The 20,838-nt window shown below is 39.0% G+C and overlaps 2 protein-coding genes across 4 annotated transcripts in view; one reads left to right on the top strand and one right to left on the bottom strand.

Moving 5' to 3' along the window:
- Nucleotides 1-20,838, top strand: part of LOC131693686 (probable beta-hexosaminidase fdl) — a 151,341-nt gene that overhangs the window by 59,550 nt on the left and 70,953 nt on the right. The window lies entirely within an intron of this gene.
- LOC131693689 (uncharacterized) overlaps nt 1-20,838 on the bottom strand; it is a 47,822-nt gene that overhangs the window by 3,089 nt on the left and 23,895 nt on the right. The window contains exon 3 of the mRNA XM_058981733.1: nt 16,279-16,420. Within this exon, the coding sequence (XP_058837716.1) occupies nt 16,279-16,420 (142 nt within the window). The remainder of the gene's footprint in view (nt 1-16,278; nt 16,421-20,838) is intronic.

The following is a 20,838-nucleotide window of genomic DNA, read 5'->3' as shown; positions in this document are numbered from 1 at the left end:
TTACACCGATTCTCTCTATTGTTCATATCACGAGGATTGTGTGTGTGTTTTGTTGCAGCTAGGATAGAAGTGAATTACTTGAAGCTGCTTGAAAAATTTGTACACTCAGTTGTAATATCCTCATAAAAATGCCAAAAATCTTGATTTTAATATGACGTAACGCATACTGCATTCACAGACTCTTCTGTTATGTCATATATTATTTTAAAAACTTTCGGTCACTGACACTTTTTCACAGATTTTTGACATTTTTATGGAAATTTCACAGATTTTTTCGGTTCTAGGTATCACAGATGGTTAAAGGATTCTTATGGCTGGAATAAAAATTTCAATGCGATCGCCATGAATCACCATGTTTAAATTCGCATCGAATTATCATATTTGGCAGGCAATCTGTACCTGCAAAAAGTGAAGCGTAATATTGGTCACAACAGGCACCCATCATCAATGCCGAAATTCACACAACTTAATGCCTCCAAAATCGCTTTTTTCCATTTTGCAGTTTCTCAATGAAAAATAGTTGATAAATTGATTTCTTGGTACGCAGCTCACCTGGGCTCGATTCCCAACCCCGCACATAGGACTAGAAATTTTTCCAAAGACATTTTTTAACCCGAAAAAGAGGCGAATGACAATAAGGTTAAAACCGTTACAAAAAAAACTACTTTGTCTGGATAGAACTACAATTAATAAAATGCAAACTTTTTGAGCGACTTAGTTAACCCTATTAACCGGAAGACATCTGTCTTAAGAGGGCTCAGCACTGGAATGGTGTGAGACTAATTCGATGCATTTTCTTCCTACGAACATGAATTGGTTAACCTGCCCTAAACTTCGTACATCGAAGCCTATCCGGTCATGATGAAGCGGAAAGTCAGGAAGAACAAAGAGTAAATAAAGGATGCAAATTACACCAAGGGGATAAAAAATGAGAAAAAGGTCCAGATATGACTGCACGAGTTTTTATGGATGAATGGAAGTGAAAGTGTCGAGAATTATAATATCCAACTGACTTGATCCAATGTTGAAACCTACCCTACAAATTTGTGTTTTCCTCCGATTAATGTATTAGATTCGATATCAAGGGTTCCTATTTTTGACGTGTCCATTTTTCTAGCGCTAGCGAATTTTGAACATGGTCATTTATCAACAAGTTTTTGAGTTCAGTCTGAACTAGAGATGGGCAAGTGATTCGCGAATCTATCAAAGGAATCGACTCTTGAAAAAGAGTGAATGAGCCATGATTCTTTTTTAAAAACTAGAAGGGGCAGCCCTATGGGGTTGCACGAACTGTAGACGTAGTACTATACTACTTAATGTAAAATATTTATTTTCTTAGTACTTAGTGTGTGGGAGAAAACACCCGGACCGGTGAAGAAAATCAAATTTTAGACAATATAATCACATCTCATGTATAGACCTAAAAGTTCAAACACCCATGGATAACCCCATGTGTTTCGATGCCACAGGATTGTATAAAATGGTTAATATTACGTCATGAAAATTCAATTCTTCCGTGACAATTTTTTTTGCCTGCAAAATGCCCTGTGTGTATGCAAAGCTCATGATTTGTTGGGATATTTGCATTGATCGGAAAATGCTTTCCAACGCTGCGCATTGCATACATACAGGACATTTTGCAGGTCACCAGAAGCTGTTCATTTTACCACCGTCACATGTTCATTTTACCCACTCGCTATAAACATGTCTTATTTTTGGACATGTTTAGAAATCAAGAATCATGTTTGAAACAATGTGTTTATGACGAATCATTTTTACCAGATATGTACAAAACATGTCTAACAAGAAACATATAAGGTGATTGTAATATCTCATTCACTTATTAGTTAGAAAATAATGACTTTGCTTAACGTGTTCATTTTACCGCCAGTTCCCCTACCTACCAACACATTCGCCCCAAACATTGAACCCAAGCGCACAATGCAAAATGAGTCAACGCTGATGATGATGATGGGTAGAGCGAAAGAGACAACTAGTACCACCACAACACTATTAGCGCATTTCACCCAAATTCCACGCGGCCTTTCCCGATTGAAAGGAATGGCCGCGCTTAGCCCATCTGTCATAATATCGTGATTTTGCATAGCGAAGGGCTGAATGATAACACATTTTGTTCCAAAAAACAGCCCTGCGTTATGCAACACTTTGTGCAGGTTGATTATACCAGTTGCAAGTGGGGCCAAATTCACAAAGTTCCGTAAAATTCCTCTTAAATTACAGAATTGATAAAATTGCTTAGATGAGCTAAACTAATTAATCAAATCCTGTTATAAAAACTGTCCTTGCGTTTAAAATTAAAATGGGAAGCTTATTACTACCACTACATTACTTAATTTCAAGCGCAAATAGCAAATACATGTGCTAGTTTGACGTCATTCATAGAAGCGTAGCGCGCTAGGTACACCAATCTGTCGTACAGGGCTTGGGAACCGCTATTTTCTGTGTGTTATTGCGTGATATTTTGACAAGGTTGTATATTATTTAATTTTTTAATGCTATGATATCAAAAATCTTTGGGTTTATCTATTGGAATCTATTCTTAGAAGTATTTCGAAGCGATTTGTGCAAAAAAATTGAAAATTTATCGTGATATGGCTGAATTATATGCGTTTAAAATTGGACCACTTTTCGTTACATACCATTTTTGTAGAATTTGCAGAGTACACCCCCATATCGAAAACAAAGACGTAGTCCTACGTCAAAAGTTGCGATTCTTTTAAAAAACAATCTGCTGTTGAGCGACTTAGGGGAATGTATAATTACAACATTTAGAACGAAATATTTTTTTGTAAAAGTTGCCTATTTCTGCGTGTATTTACCAAAGCCCACATTCATTTTCGACGCCACCTTCATTCATTGACTTCCAAGCATAGTGAAGTTTCACACAGAATCGAATGCCTTCGGTTTAGAGGAAAGATAAATTAATTCGCAAACAAAAGCATTTATTTGTTATATGTGAAGGCAGAATTTGGCATCTTTGAAATTTTAGAGCATAAGTAAACTGCGTAATCCTTGTCTGATACTTCTTCTTTTAATCCCACTCAGCCAGCACAGATACAAAATTCAGTTTGAAACTGAAATTGAATTTGAAAATAACTGAATGAATGCGCTGCACGGGACTAATAAAGCATTGCCATAGAGCCATCTGTTTGGGACTTGGGCACTTTTTATTTGCTTTGGTATAATTTCATCTGACATAGATTGTCTTAATGAAAACTTAAAACTAAAAATTAAAACTATTTAAAAATTTAAACATTACGAACAACATAACCATGTTCAAGTACTCGTAGACAAAACACATTAGTCGTCACATTAAAATCGAAGAATCAGCAAGTTCGTTGAATCGCGAGCAAACGAATCGAAGCGGGTCGTGCTGTCCATACTGTGTATTTCATGACTCCAGGAACAGGAAGTTACGACGACGAAGTTATCTCTCAGGAGCGTACAAATTCAGCTGAGTAAGCAGAGCAGAGCTGTCAATATCGCCTGTGAGTAGCTTTGCAGTGAATAATCCCTGTGGGGTGATCCGTCTTACCTCCAGCGGCTCGATGTTTAACAGACGACAGCGTTCCTCGTATGGCTGCAAGTTAATTGGGTCTCGCCACGGCAGAAACCGCAAAGCGTACTTTACGAATTTTCGTTGAACGCCTTCAATCCTGGCGATCCAGTTTGCATGGTAAGGGCTCCATATTACGGCATTGAATTCCAGCAATGAGCGTACAAGCGAGCAGGACAATAATTTTAAACAAAACGGATCACGAAACTTCCTAGCAATTTTCTAAGATGAAACCCAATTGTCGGTTGGCTTTTGACAGGAGATCGTCATAGTGGAGTCTGAAGGTCATTTCACGATCTAAAGAAACGCCAAGATCCTTAACGCATTCTGTCCTTGTAAGAGAGCAGCCACAGATTTGGTAATGATAAATAATGGGCAGAGTTTTCCGATGGAAGGAAATTATGTTACGTTTTGCAATACATAAGTCCATAAAGTTCTTTGTGCACCATTCCTCAAACAGATACAACATTCTTTGTAGCTCCAGGCAGTCGAGAAAGCATTTAAATATTTTGAAAATTTTTGTATCGTCTGCATAGAACAGACGACTGTCCGATGGTAGTAGCGATGCGACATCGTTTATAAAAATTGAGAATAGTAGCGGACCAAGGTTGCTGCCTTGTGGAACTTCGGACCGAATTCCGAAGTTGTTCCAGGAGTATTCCATGATCCACTCAATCGAATGCTGCTTTGAGATCCATATACGTCGTATCTATTTGCCACCCAGCATCCATGTTCCGTAAACAGTAAACGATTATTTCGAATAACTTTGAGCAGGCACACAGAGAAGTCGTGGGCCACCCTGAAGAATCATATGATATTTGTATCACTGGATATGATAATATGCAATGCATTCAAGTGTAGTTCATCGCATTTTAACAATTTTGTTTTTTTTATCGCTTGTTTCAAAATTTAAAATTTTTACCATGTCAAGCAGCAAAACGCAATAATTTGACTTCTCCCAAGAACATTGACGATAAGAGAGCAAGAAGGGCAGTAAGGGAAGAAAAACGCCGAGGAAAAAGCCAACAACATCGGAGATGAGCAAGCAAACAAAATGTCATCACAAAGAAGTTGGTCTTAGTTAACCTTTTTAGGTGTTACCTTTTTGTAACGAATTTTGTTTCAACGGGTTAAATCGACCAGATTTTCGAACTCAGATTTAAGGCAGATTTTCAATCTATATGTACTTGTACCCCAATTTTTTGTTGGAGTTTTAATTTTCAATTTCTAATAAATATGAACGATTTTTTCAGGTTGGAATCGGTGCCGAATGGGGTCATGTTAGGGCTATATAAATGTGTGCAGATCCGATATCATAGATCTCATTTATTGACGATATATGGGATCCCGAGGCTATTAGGATCTAATTAAGAAAATCAATAAATTATTTATTTTTTTAATTTTTTTTTTGTTGCTTTAATCACGGTTTTACCATAATAATTATACCATTATAATAATGCCAAAATAAAACACGTTGAATCTCATTTCTAAAAATAAAACCACATAATTAAATTTTAACGGTATTTAATTAGCTAGAGATTACTGGGTAGGGAAAGTTATGAAAATTTAGAGCTATGTTACTCAAGTGAGAGCAAGGATGTGAAGTATACAGATCGGAAATCTAGAAGTAGCAGGGTCATTAGAACAAACTTAATATCTTACGGGCTTAACTTTTGTCTTCTGTTGATGGGGGTCGAGTTTAGGCAGCATAAATACGAATCACTCAAGTCCACCAACATGCCTCCTGGTAATGACAGACTTGTCGGTTCTCACTGTAAAGAGGGACAAGTCCGTAAGATATTAAGCCTATTCTAACGACCCTGCCACTTCTATTTTTCCGATTTGTATACTGCCCATAAAAGCATAAGAGTCCCATATGGATGTTTGTCTAAAATGACTTATCTGTTGGTTTGTATTCTGTATCACCACTGAATCACGATGCACAATAAAGATTACCAGGTTTGTTTAGAAAATATCGAAAAAATATCAAAACATGATTGTCCCATCCATAAGGCTAAATGAAAATATAAATCTTCAACAGCGTTTTTATCGGCTTGCTGTTTTTCAATATGGGACTCTCATGCTTTTATGGGCAGTATACTTCACCTCCTTGCTCTCACTTGAGTACACTCAGATTTGTTTACGCGGGGGATCAGGAATCAGAATATATTGGCTCAAATGGCACGTTCCCTGTATGTAGTCGGGGATTTGTGCATTGCCGTGTGTTTTCATCATTTCCTGAGCGGAAGGAAAGGACAAGGAAGTGTGGGGAAGTAGAATTAGAAGGGTGGGAAAAATAACAGCACAAAACAAAAATAAACAACAGGTAAGTTAAACTCACAAGTAGTTCAACTTGCCTGTGAATGAACCTAAAGCTCTTTACCACATTGGATAAGAAACTTTAGTATGTCTCTGAGTTTCAGTCGTCCAAACACAGTTTCGTCTATATAAGGACGGCTGAAGACTCGAAATCGCAATTGTGCTTCCGCTGGACAGTTGCATATAAGGTTCCGTAGTCGGATTCACAAAGATCACATGAAAAAGACTCAGCGCGCTGAATAGTTACCATGTGATAATTGAGTTTGCAGTGGCCGGTTAAAGCCCTGGTCAGCACGCCGCAGTGGAGCTTCTAAAAATGTAAGAGATTTTTCGAAACCACTGGGCATGGTTGTTCTAGAAACGCTTTTGTTTGGCGACACGTTAGTAGATTCCTCCAATAATTGCGGTGCTCGGACGAAGCCCAGGACCATATTTTTTCCCTTATCCAACTTGTCGAAATTGGCAGCGTGAGCTCAGGACCAACGAAGTCAATCGCTAAACCTGCCCTGGCCAATTCGTCAGCCCATTCAGTTCCAGTAATACCGCAATGTCCGGGCACCCAGACAAGGTAGATAGTGTTGACAATGCTTAGTTCTTCGATTTGGGTTCGGCACGCGATCACTAGCTTGGACCGGGATTTGTCTGAGCTAAGGGCCTTGATTGCAGCCTGACTATCGGAGCAGAAGTTTATAACTCTGCCGGACAAACTCAGATGAAGGGCCGATTGCACCCCGCACATAATCGCAAAGATTTCTGCTTGGAATACAGTACAGTATCTACCTAGTGAGTGAGATTGTTCCAATCTCATTTCACGACAGTAGACACCAGCACCGGCACGTCCCTCCATCAGAGAACCGTCAGTGTAACAGACTACTTGCGTTTGTTGTTGTCTTTCCATAAAGCCAGACAACCACTCCTCTCGAGAGGGAATCTTCACATGGAATGTCCTGTAAGGAAAACTACAAGTGAGTGTAATGTCGCTGGGAGCAAGAATATCTTCACCCCATGTAACCATTTGTGACCACAATCGTGTATGACTGATAGCAAGATCTAATCATGTTCCAAAGCCCAGTAACCAGCAGTCTGTATGCACATGATAGTGCTTCTTGTTTTAAGTGTATGTGTAATGGTTTAATATTTAAAAGTGCCTCAAGAGCAGCAGTCGGAGTCGTGGTGAAAGCACCAGTCAACGCCATGAGCGCCATTCTTTGCAGATGGTTTAGCTTTGACTGGACTGTTACCACCTCTCCCCTCTGCCACCACACAAGGCATCCGTATGACAGTATTGGACGTACAATTGTCGTGTAAATCCACTTGAGTACACTCAGGTTTTTTTACGCGGGGGATACAGGCCGCCTAAATGAAAACCGCGTAAATTTCAAAATGCGCGCATTTCAAAATCCGCGTAAATGACAACCGCGTAAATTTCAAAATTCGCCTAAATGAAAACCGCGTGAATTTTAAAATCCGCGTAAAAAAACCGCGTACAAAATGCCGCGTAAAAAAAACCGCGTAAAAAACCTGAGTGTACTATGGTTCTAAATTTTCATAATTTTCCCTAGCCAGTATCCTCTAGCTAATTGAATGTCGTTAAAATGTAAAAATGAAAATGTGACTACATATAGTCGTAATAAAAAAGGAAAAGAAACAAAGAATTAGATTCAGCTTTCCAAATTAACGTTTTAGAATAGTGGTTCCAAGAATATATACGACAGTTAGAAAGTCTTACGATTTTCTGAGAAATAGAGGGGGTCCGAATCATCCCCACTGCGAAACCAATACATCGTTCAATTGAAATTCGGTAGCAATCATTGTGAATACTATACCCTTCATTTAAGACTAAGATTAAGAAACAGGTGTGAATCTAATTTCGGAACTTGGCCATTTCTTCGGATCTTGCGGAATCCTCAACGGTTCTCAATGTGGTCAAAGAGACTTTGATTTCCAATTAGTGATCTGGACCAACAAATGCAAGCAATTTACAACTCATTTCAATTAGTTTTGCATCGTATAGATTATACCGGTTTGTATGGAAATTTCGCATGCAACCCATAGCACAGAAACCGGAACTACGATTCTAATGGACTGTAATAGCAGGCAATAGGAACGCTGTTACTTTCATTTGAGACTAAATTTGAGAAAATCGAGTCCTATATTTCCAAGAAGCAGATATGAATCCATTTCAGGAACTTAGCCATATTCTCGAGGCTTCCGGTTCCGCCGATGGTTCCCAAAGTTGTCAATGTGGGTTTGATTGGACATCATTGAGCTGAAACAATAAATCCAACGAATTTTGAGCACATTTAATTTTGTATCTTTTAGATAACATGCTGATGCCGATTTATATAGGAATTTAATGCGTGACCACACGCTTCAACCCGTAACTCCGGAACCGGAAGTCGGAATTAAATGAAATTCAATAGCATGGGAGCGTTGTACCGGTCATTTGAGACTAAGTTTGGTAAAATCGGTTCGGCTATCTCAGAGTAACCGATGTACATGTGTTGGTCACATACACACATACGCACACACACAGACATTTGCCGAAGTCAACGAACTGAGTCGAATAGACTTTTTATAGGAGAAACGCAAAAATTAAGCAGTAAAAAATTAAATCCTGCGTACGTCACTGGAGAAATCAATTTTGAATATGCATACTGTGAAAATTTCAATGCAATCAAAAATCATTTGTTTGAGTTACATTTCCGGTCAGCTCAAAAAACGTGCTCTATTACTAAGGAGAAAAAAATTGGTTTAAACCCGTCTTTATGTATGAAGGGCACAAAACCCAACTATAATTAGCCCAGGTGTTTACGTTTCGACTTCGTCTGGAAATACTATTTGTGAACACACTAAACGACATCTAACTTACGATGCCCCGTAAGCGAAGAGGTTCTGTTTGCTGATGAGACATACTGAAATCGAACTTTGTTTTCAGCTAAGCATGATTTCGCAAAGAGTTAAAAAACTATTTCAAACTTGCTGGGGGCATGGTAAAGTGAATTGTTTCACAATGCTCGTTATACACAGCCATCATCTGGTTAAGTGGTCCGAATTTAGCGTAATCTGTACGGTGATGACCTATCGCGAACAAATTTCTATTGGGTAATTGACGAGTAGGAGCATATAAATTTAATTTTGACAATATGTAAAATGAGTCAGCCATGACGATATCGTTTAGGAACGAAATCATAGCATAGTTCCGACGTTCTTTCGATGTTTGAATATCTATCAACATACAACGTGCTTCATAAGATGGAAGAGGGAATGCTGTCCATCTTAGCTTGCGTAGTGCATATAATAGAAACTGCTTTTAAAGTGACTAAATTCTCACTTCGTGTTTTGCCTTTCTCATATAGAATGGTTATGGAATCGCTCCAAACATCGATTTTTTTATTCACATATACCATTCGACTCAGTTTGTCGCGATCGGAAAATGTCTGTGTGTATGTATGTATGTGTATATGTGGAAAAAAATGTCACCTCTGTTTCTCAGAGATAGCTGGACCGATTTTCACAAGCTTAGTCTTAAATGAAAGGTACAACCTTCCCATCGACTGATAATTAATTTTTTGTTGATCGGGATTCCGGTTCCGGAGTTACGGGTTGAAGAGTGCGGTCACACAGCAAATTCCCATATAAACTGGTACCACCATGATATCCAAATGATGCAATAAATATTAAAATGTATGCAACAATACTTGGATTTGCTGGTCTAGATCACTAATGGCCAATTGAAGTAGCTTTGACCACATTGGCCACCTATGACGGTTCTTGATGCTCTCTGGGAACTTTCCAAATTTCTAAGTTAATGTCCCGTCTCTTTCTCAGAGAATTCTTGATCGATTTGAACAAACTTGATTTCAAATGAAAGAAATGACACTGCCATTATCTGCTATTAATTTGATTCAAATCTGACTATTGGTTCTGGAGTTATAGCTTGATTACACGGTCACAAAGCAATTTTCCATATAAACCATTACCTCAGAGGTTCAAAATCTACTGAAATGGACATAAAACAACTTCGATTTGCATATCTAGATCACTGATGGCCAATTAAAGATTCTTTGAAGTTATTGTACACCATCGACAATTTCGGAAGTCCCGCGTCTCGGGTATATTCCAGAATCAAAATCATATCGCTGAACCATTTTCACAAACCAAGTATCGAATAGAAGGTATAAAATGCGGTTGGTTGCACCTCCGATCAACCCTCATCTGACACCCCCCCCCATTCGAAGCCTCGTTGGCCATATTGACCACAATCAAAGGTTCCGGCAGTCCCGGGAAAAATAACCGTCTTTTAAACAATATATACGCGAACGGAGGTTTTAGTGGAATGTACGTAATGTTTCAAAGGTTTTCTTCCATTTAATTCCACTATGTTTCAAAACATAGTGGAATTAAATGGAAGAAAACCTTTGAAACGTCTTTTAAAATTACCAAATTCACATCAGTTTCTCGGAGATGGTTCGATTTTCACAAAATAGGTCTCAAATGAAAGGGATATCATCCCCATAGATAGCCATACAAATTCGTATGGATCGGTTATATGATTCCCGAAATATAGACTGAATCGTCTGGTCACATATGAAATTCCCATATAAGCCGCAACAAAAAGTTTGGTTTCAAAGGGGGGACCACATGAAATTAAAAATCGAATTCGTATTTTTGATGCCAAATGTCTTTGAAATGCATGAAACGTCAAGATTTGATGTCATCTCGAAAAAAAAAATGTACAAAAATCGACTTTTTAGGATTTTGTACCTTTTTGCCTTTTGATTTTATAGCCTTTCGTTAGAAGAAAGGCAAAACACTAAATGCTAGGAACATTTAATAAAAATTGATTAAAGGATACTAGACATATATGCACGAGAAAGTGATAAAATTTGATATTAATGATATGCTTTAGAACCTCAATTTCTGGTATTCGGACTAACATCGCAAAGAAAGCGCCAAGTTTAAATATGGTTGAGTTTTTGAATCAAAAAAATTCAAAAATGTCCAGGCTGCGGGTAGCAGCACAGCGGGGCAAGTGCCACCTTCGACAAAAGAAAATCACTAGCGCTCTGGGTATGTGACCTGGAGGTTTCATGTCCTTGGAATGAAAAGTTAAAGAAAGCAATAAAATATTATTTCTTAGTGATCTATTAATGCAAAAATCGTCAAAATTAATTATAGGACTATTTGTCATGTTATATAGCGCCATCGTTTGGAGTAAAGGGCGAACACGAAATTATTGCGACACATTCAACAGGGCACAACTTTTTTACCATTGGGTAAAAATCAACCAAATTTTGCACACTTTCTCATTGATGTGTATTGTTTACATGCTGTCAAACTCGAAGTCGTGTTTTTCGATTCATCGAAAATGGAGGTGAACCAACGCGAGTCGAGAGAACAAATTCTTTCCAAACACCTGGAATTTCCTGACCTGTCGCACCGTCAGTTGGAAAAATGTTCAACATTCACCATTCAACCGTCTCCAGAGTGTTGAAGCGGTTCCAGGAGCGGTTGACGTTGGACCACGGCAAAGGAGCTGGAAGAAAACCGGGACCGGAGAGCAAAAAGACGGAGGGAAAGGTGAAGCGGATGATTAAAGCAAATCCCAACGTCTCAAGCCGTGATTTGACTAAAAAGATCGGCATGTCGCAGAGCTACGTCCAGAATGCAAAGAAGAGAGTTGGACTACATACATACAAGGTACAGAACTTCCCAAACCGTGATGAGCGGCAACAATCGACGGCTAAAACTCGGGCACGGAAGCTCTACGAGAAGATGCTGACAAAATATGGCTGCTGTGTGATGGACGACGAAACGTATATAAACACCGATTTTAAGCAAATTCCGGGGTTGGAGTTTTTCACCGGCAAGAGCAAGTTCTATGTGGACGACAAATTTTAGAAGAAGAAAATGTCGAAATTTGCGTCCAAATATCTCATTTGGCAGGCCATCTGCTCTTGCGGACTGAGGAGTGAGCCTTTCGTGACAAAGGGCACAGTAAATGGCGGGATCTACAAATCTGAGTGCCTCGAGAAGCGCCTTTTGCCGTTCTTGCAGCAGCACGACGAAGCTCCGCTATTTTGGCCAGATTTGGCATCATGCCACTATTCTAAAAGTGTCCTGGAGTGGTATGAGGCCAATTCTGTCCATTTTGTTCCAAAGGACATGAATCCGCCAAACTGTCCGGAGTTGCGCCCGGTGGAGCAGTAACGGGCAATGATGAAGCGGGAACTTCGGAACAGCAAGAAGACAGTCAAAGACGAGAACGACATGTTAAGAAAATGGAAAAAAACTGAGAAACTGGTACCGGATGACACTGTAAAGACTTTGATGGAGGGCATCGAGCGAAAATGCGTTCAATTTTACACTCAAGGCTCCATCGATTAACTTTTCTTTTGATTTTTGAAGTAAATATATGTATAAAACTACCCTAAAATTTTGGTTTGATTTTGAGCATTATAAGAAAATTGGCATGACATTTTCGGTGTCGCAATAATTTCGTGTTCGCCCTTTATGTCTTTGAAACATTTGTAAATATCGAATCAATCAACTTTGCTAAGGAAAGTTTTACTCAGCGATGCTTCTCTGAAAAGATAGAAGTAATCTAAAATTGTCTACATCAAAACCAAAGCTGTCAAAATACACCCAGGTTTTTTACGCGGGGGATACGTACCGCGTAAAAAACCGCGTTCATTGGAAAATTTGCGTAAAAAACCGCGTTAATTCGAAAATCCGCGTAAAAAACCGCGTTCATTTGAAAATCCGCGTAAAAAAACTCTCAGAAGATTTAATATTTTTAATATTTAATATTAATATTTTTGAAACTTTTTTTTTGCATGGATTTCGCAATTAAAGCGGTTTTTGCGAAAATGTTCTAAGTCCTTTTGAATGCAAACGACTTAGACTTTATCCTGAAAACAAAATTCTAAGTCCTTTTAATTGCAAAGAATATAGAAGAATTTTGGCAGTCTTATTTTTCGCGGATTTCGCAATTAACACGGTTTGTGCAAAAAATATTCTAAGTCCTTTTGAACGCAAAAGACTTAGAAGATTTTTGGAAAGATGGAAGAGACGGGTCTGGAATCCTTATGGCCAGCACCTCAACAATATGGATATTTTCAGAATGGTCTTGACGAGTAGGTGCCAGAAATTGATTTTTGGCGCCATTTTTAAAATCAAAGATTCCGACTTCCGGTTTAGCGAAATTCGCTGCAACCCAATCAATATGGATATTTTCGGAATGGTCTCGAAGAGTAGGTGCTAGAAATTGATTTTTGATGCCATTTTGAAATTGAAGATGGCGACTTCCGGGTTAGCGAAAATCGTTGTACCCTTTCAATATGGGTATTTTCGGAATGGTCTTGAAGAGTAGGCACCAGAAATTTATGCTTGATGCTATTTTTAAATCCAAGATGGCGACTTCCGGTTTAGCAAAATTCGCTATAACCCATGCGATATAGATACTTTCGAAATGGTCTTTACGAGTAGGTGCCAGAAATTTATGTTTGATAGCATTTTGAAATCCAAGATGGCGACTTCCGGTTTACTAAAATTCGCTATAACCCAAGCAATATGGGTATTTTCGGAATGTTCTTGACGAGTAAGTGCCAGAAATAAATAAATAAATAAATCTGCACCTTCATCGCAACGTTTTCCATGAAAAATTGATTTTTGACGCCATTTTGAAATCCAAGATGGCGACATCCGGCTTAGCGAGATTCTCTACAACTCAATCAGTAGGAGTATTTTCTGAATAGTTTTGACGAGTAGGAGACAAACGTCGATGTTTGGCGTCATTTTGAAATTCTAGATGGCGACTTCCGGTTCACCGAAATTCCCGCATGAAAAATCTGGGTAATCATCCAAAACATCCTCGAATATAAGATCTAATCATAAACCAGCGAATGCAAAATATTTTTATGTGTTCATCCAGAACAGTGCGGTGAGAATGGAAGTATGAAAAGAAAGAGACGTATGTGGTGTGAGTTGGGGGTTTGAATTGATTCAAATTAAACACATTGCTTAAATTCAAGTAAATTTAACTATTTAATTTAAACTATTTGCATTACAACTTCAACTTTTATAAATACCCAAACTGATTGGATGATAGCGAATTTCGCGAAACCGGAAATCGCCATCTTAGATTTCAAAATGGCGTCAAAAATCAATTTCTGGTACCTACTCTTCAGGACCATTCCGAAAATACCCATATTGTTAAGGTGTGGGCCATAAGGAGTCTTCCAGACCCGTCTCTTTCATCTTCCCAGAAAATCTTCAAAAGGACTTTTTTTTTGCTAAAACCGTGTTAATGGCGAAATCCGCGCAAAATAAAAACTGCCAAAATTCTTCTAAGTTCCTTGCATCTAAAAGGACTTAGAATTTTTTTTCAGAAAAAAGTCTGTCTTTTGCATTCAAAAGGACTTAGCATATTTTTGCAAAAACCGCGTTAATTGGAAAATCCGCGTAAAAAAACCTCGTAAAAAACCGCGTAAAAAACATGAGTGCATGGCTAAATTTTATCCGAGATACTTTATCGAATACTGTAAACCGACAAAATACATATTCAAAGCCCTAGCAGAACAGAACGTTCGTCGAAAGTAGCTTTCTGCTCCACTGTGAGCCGGGTACTCTGTCAGCTACAAGATGCTTTAGCAGTTTTGGACGTGGATCTTGAGCTTGAGCACCTTTGATGTTTCGGTTTTCGTGTTTTTGACTCACCCTACTATTAACCCTCTCATGCCCAACTTTTTACTAGTGCATGTAGGGTCTCAAAACGCTTTTTCCTTGAAAACGGTGAGATCGGGAAACACGAAAAATCTATTTTCATAAAGATAGGCGCTTCCCTTGCAGTGCTAAAAGCTGGTCAATTTTTACCTTCCATTGCTCAATATAATTCTCCAAGAATATTTACAATAGTCCAATTGCATGGAAAACGTAGCCAAAGACAGTCCAAATTGATAAGTTTTATCAGTTTTAAATAATATTGCATCTTAACGACGATATATGAAAAAATCAACGAAAACTATCTTTGGCAGCACTGATTTATAGGAATCCAATCAGACTAATTGCAATAACTTCCCTTCTAGAGCTGTTATTACTGCTCTAACTTGTAACTGTTATTACTGAAATGAAAGGCAATAGTCACATTGATTAGTCTTACTTATTTTTGTGAGAAAATCTTGCCTCCATCAAAAGTTAAAGCTGTTTAAAAACATTGTTGTCCACAAACAACATGGGCATGAATGGGTTAAGAAGCAAATAAGGCAGAGATCCTTCATCCGATCCCCGCTTACTGTATCTTCAATTCAATATCCCTCCAAAACTATGCTTGGTGGTATTCTAGGATGCCACTAAGTATCGATTTCAAAGAACATTGCAATTCCATGAAAATCAAATCTGAAAAGGTACCTGGGTACCCTGTCTGACACATAACGCTTTACATAATATTATATTACAATTTCAATGAATCAGACAAAACATTTATTTTTACGAATCGGTTGTTTTAGTTGACGATTTTTAAAGCTTGTTCTTCAATTCATTTTCCATTTGGTCTGCTAATTAGGAATTATGCTTTCAAAGCAGTTAAGCTTCCGATATAACATCGTCACAATCACGTCAATAAACGGAGGCAATGTTTACCAATATGGCACCGTTGTTTAACATTCCCTGGAAGCTGATTGTTATTAGAAAAATAAAAATTGAACATGGCAGTGTCTTGTAGTACTTACTGTTCCTAATTTGAGTCAATAGTCGTACCTTGTACCGATTTTCATTTCATCAAATAGGAAATAAATGTCATTCCTACAGTCGCATCCCATTCCTTGGTTTAGCTTGTATCGTCGGGGGTGTCCTGTGGGCCAATATAACATACAGTAGAAAGACTCGAGTTTCGAACAACCCCACCGTTGTCGAACCGTTGAAGCCTGGTTCGGAAAATCTGTCCGACCATAGATTACTTGGGTATTGAGCCACCACGTCAGACTTTTAAATAATTGATGGCACTTGCCAATTCCCGAGACGGGTGGTGGCAATGGTGTGGCTATGGTTCAAATGTCCATCTACCGAACATGGAGGATAGGTCGCTTTTTCTTCTAATGCGGTTGCTTTCATAAAGTTCTGGTGGTGGGAAAAGCCGCGACTGTACAGAACTTTCATAAGTAGGTCAACCGTATATGGGTCTCGGTGATTTCCGTACGCGAGAATAAAATTTTCTATTAGGTGTCAGTGGCGTAAAGTCAAATACTATAACTTTGATGTATTATTTACACCAATTATTAGTGCACGTGGCAGTAGTTTAGCCCCCACTCCTCGAACAAAGCACCCAGAAAACTTACATGGTTCGAAATAGACCATCGGAATAAATATTCCCACGCTCTTACCTGTTCGACGCTGTAAATTTCCATATTGGCTTCATTTTCCAGCCATTGTTGTCGGTAAATAGAGTTCGATCGTTTCTTGATATTCCGATGGCAGCAGTAGCAAACGAAACAAACAACGGTGATTACCACTGACAGCATGGCCCTGTGAAAAAAAAGAATGGGAACAAAAGTCCTTATGAATAATTTGAAGTTCGTATTATCTCGAGAAAGTCACTGTTTGGTTTGAGCTATTATTAGGTCGCTTTGTTTTTTTTCTACTCTTCCTAGAACAAAGGTAATTTTTGTAATGGTTCTAATGGCATTATCAACGCTTTCTGACGTCATAACGGTGCGGTCTTCTCGCCAGCGAATTTCTTAGTATCAAACAAAACGTGGGGAGAAATAGAATCCATGCGATTAGACACCGTGAACGGTATAGGTTCATCATATCTCAGACGCCATCATAATCATCTTAAAAGCATAATTGATACAGAGAAGCTAATGAATGCACTATATAAATTGATATGAAAGTTTCTCGTGTGCATGTTACAATCCTCTTTCGAAACGCGTGCCTTTCGTAAAGAAACGTAATCAGAATGAATGTCACCGACAGACCAAAACTAAAACAATTTAAAAAATGGGAATGCCAAGCGCTAGTGCTGGCGAAATGTCACAGTATTCAAACAAAAACTACTCCCCGTGATGGAGCAAAATGAGGAGCGCCCTGCTTGGTTTTTGATGAGGCAAAAACGTGCCACTGATTATTGTTTTCCAGTTCGTGTGCAGTTAAAAAATATTCCACCATATTTCAACAACGTAATATGAGATCTCTTTCGCTGTGGATGTCAACCGAGTTTATGGTCTCGTGATTCGTGTTGATTAAAATGTATCCTTGAAAATAGATCAATCACTAGATACCTCAAGGTCATTAACGTGACATACCTGCGAGTTAATTATAATATTTTATTACAAGGAACATAGTTCCTATTATTTTACTGTATCACGAATGAGGCGTTGGAATTATGACCCCTACCAGCAAGAAATATCTCGACTACCAAAAAAATACTCGTGGCAGAAATGTTTAACGGAACGGTGGTAAGGCGAATCCCTTCTACCTTTCTACACCCACAAGCATATATAGAACACAAAGAATTATTGCCGCACAGTAGTTAGCAAGAATGATCTTTAATAACCACAAATGTACCGCTCTCCCAATCCGTACCACAGCTTTCCTCCAAACTCAGCCTACATTTGCAGTTATCACAGTATCGGAATCAGGGCGGAAATAGCGAGTTTTTCCACACCTACCTAGAAGGACAAGCTAAGGAACGGGTGTCGAGTCTTGTTTGGCGGATATGATCGCCGTCGTACATACATCCGCTTTGTAGTATGTTGTCACAAATGTGTCAACCCAGTGTCTTTCGAGTGATAAATGCTGCGCTATCTACGTAACAGGTCTACCACTTTACAAATTGGAGTTGGCTTGAGCCTTTCGCTAGTGTTTGTGGTTTCAAGTTCCTACTTATATTATTCATCTAAAAAAACAAGACCAAGATGAAGTTTCACTTGAATCGAACCCGTTGCTTCGTGCTGGTTGGCGCCATCACTTAAAACTAAACTCCATCTAAACCAGAAAAATAAAGAAATGAGTCACGCGATGCCGGGTGTGTCTTCCCGGTTTTGCAAGAGATGTGATAATTTCTTTTACGTCGCAACGCGAAATCAAGGCTCATAGTGTTTACGATTACCAACGCCATTCTTTTCCGTTCCGGGAAAACACGTATCCTTTCGTGTGTTGTATGTAGTCTTCGTTGTCATCGTTGTTGTCAGCACCGGGAAGATTGTCACTGTTTTCAGCTGCTCGCGAGAAACTAGAATAAATCATAACCGATTGGGTGGATCCTGTTAGGCAGCATTTAGGGACTAGTCCATTGCCGCCGCTATATGTATCTGCTTCTTTTGACGCCTGATGAGTAATTGTTTGACTAATGGCACCACATGTAGGTACATTCGACCGTGAGGCAATTGAGTGTGTGGAGTGAAATCACATCAAATTCTAGCTATGTTCTTATTATATGGCGTTTTGTGCAATTTGCTAGTAGGACATCCAAATCCAAATAGTACCTTAGGGAAAATTTGTTCAGATTTATATTCAGAGCCCTTCTTCCCTCCTCTAGGTTGATAGGTTTCACGGTATTTCAAACATTATCAAGCACACAGAACCTCTGACAAACTGTTGGTTTAAGATGGTTATTGCATTACGCCTCGATAGTAGTGTATCGAGAAATACCAGAGGGTTTTCTGGGCCTTTTTCATGTTTTGTGTTTTTTCATATTTTGCACCAGCCCAATCTAACGATCAACCATTAGCCTGTGTACGCTGGCGTGGTCGACTGGCGGGTCGACGTGAATTGACTTTTGCTGTGGACCGTTCTTGCAAACATTGTTCCTCAGTTTAGTGGCAGTGTTGGCGGACACGGTTCGCAGTGGGGGTCATTGTGGGTCGATTTATCGGTCGGTTTCGTCATCCTGCACAGACTAATTGAAGAATTATACATGTTGAAACCTATTAGTGGTCGTTTAGTAATAATTGTATTTTAAGTACTAGTGTGCAATTGTTATGTGCTAGTCGTATGTCTATTTGTATATGTGTTCGTCTGAGTTTTTGTGACAGCTGGGTCAGCGAATGGATTTAGGACTAACGTATATCATAGAATAGGGGGTAATCCTTTTAAGGATTCGTTGCCCACTATTACTATATCTTAAATTGGATTCATACTAACACTCACTAACACCATTAATTGCATATTCTCTCATATACTCACAGTCTCTTTCGTTCCAAACGTACAAACGCTCGTGGCCTTCGCGATAACACAAACGTGGTAACAAACGCGAGCATGCAATTGCAATCATCCACACATACCTACGGCCATGATCTGGTGATTAAGTGAACGTTTTGGCATCTATAAATTGAAAAAGGCGGTCTCGAACATTAACCCACGGTTCGCGCGATCATGAATCCAACATACTCGAATATGCAAATGATAACGCTCGCACCACTGCGTCCGCGATCTCGCAAACATGAAAACATCTCGGTGATTGAGTGAACGTTTTAACACTTATAAGCTTCAAAACTTATGATCGTGGTCTCAAGCGCGGACCTACAAACACATGTGTGCGGGTGATCATAAATCGGTCACGTCCGAAAGTTCGTTATCCTTGCCCAAGTTGCATAGGTCCATGCCTTCAGTTGGACCAATCGAAGAAATGTCGCTCATATCCACCAAACAACACGTTCCATGACGAGGTGATCGGGAACTTTGGTGGTATGTTCTAGTATTCAGCACGTTAACATACAAACGCTTAAGATTTTTGCGATTATCCACGCTCTACAAAGCCCGCAGTCTCGCAAACATGAAAACAGCAAGGTGATTAAGTGAATGTTTTAGCACGAATTAACTTATAAATGCGGTCTCATTCGGGAACATACAAACGCTCATGTTCGCGCGATTATGCATCGGTCACGTCCGGAAAACTTTTCCTATGAACTTAGCGTCCTAGGTACATGCGTCCAGTTGGACCAATAAATAAAGGACGCTCATATTCACTAGACAGTATGTTCCGTGGCGACTTGACCCGGAACTCTTGTGATATGGGGAAATTTACTCTCTTCTAGCATCTGTATCAAACACTAAAAATTAGGCATCAGTTTCACGGTCATCAATTCAAGAATTCACGTGAATATTCGAACTGCCACACGGTTATAAAATCGAATTTATGCACGCGAAGTTACATGCACGCTAGCGCAAGCCACAAGTACATTAACATACAAAAGGATTAAACACCGGTGACTAAGCGAACGTTTTAGCAGTTATAAAATTACAAACGCGGTCTTAGGAGTGAACCAACAAACGCCCGTGTTCGCGCGATCATAAGTCGTTTACGTTCGGAAGCTCCTACTCTCGGCCTTAGCAACCTAGATCCCTGCCTTCGGTAGGACCTAGCAGAAGAAAATAACGCTCATATCCACCAAACAATGCGTCCCATGGCGACATAACCGATAACTCTAGTGATATGGGAAAACTTACTCTCTTCTAGCATCCGAACCGTATACTGATACGGTGAAGACCCGATTTTATCAGCATCCAATTTTATCAGCCCCCGATTTCGTCTACCCCTATTTTATCAGCTTTTTGACCCGGTTTTATCAGCCTTATATGAAAATTGATAGTTTGTAGTTTGATGGGCTCTAGCAGACGAACCAAATTGATTTGGAGTAAATCCTTTCTTGAGCATATTTTTCTTATCTTAGAGATTCGAAATATGAAAAAAATATTTTGTTCTTTACATTTCGCACTGTCAGGCCCCCGTAAGGAAAATTTAAACTAAGTAATCAGAAATGGTTATGAGGCTATATCTAGGGACTAAAAGAAAATATTTTAAGAGCATCAGTTTATTAAAAAGAAAGAAAAATATATGTCAGTTTTATCAGTATAAAATTCACCAAACTGATAAAAACGGGTCTTTACTGTAATTGAGTATCAGATTCGCGGTCCGCGCGAGTTTACATACACGTTAGCAC

This window comes from Topomyia yanbarensis, chromosome 3, assembly GCF_030247195.1.
Source record: "Topomyia yanbarensis strain Yona2022 chromosome 3, ASM3024719v1, whole genome shotgun sequence".
Lineage (NCBI taxonomy): Eukaryota > Metazoa > Arthropoda > Insecta > Diptera > Culicidae > Topomyia > Topomyia yanbarensis.
This window is presented reverse-complemented; position numbering and strand designations above follow the sequence as displayed.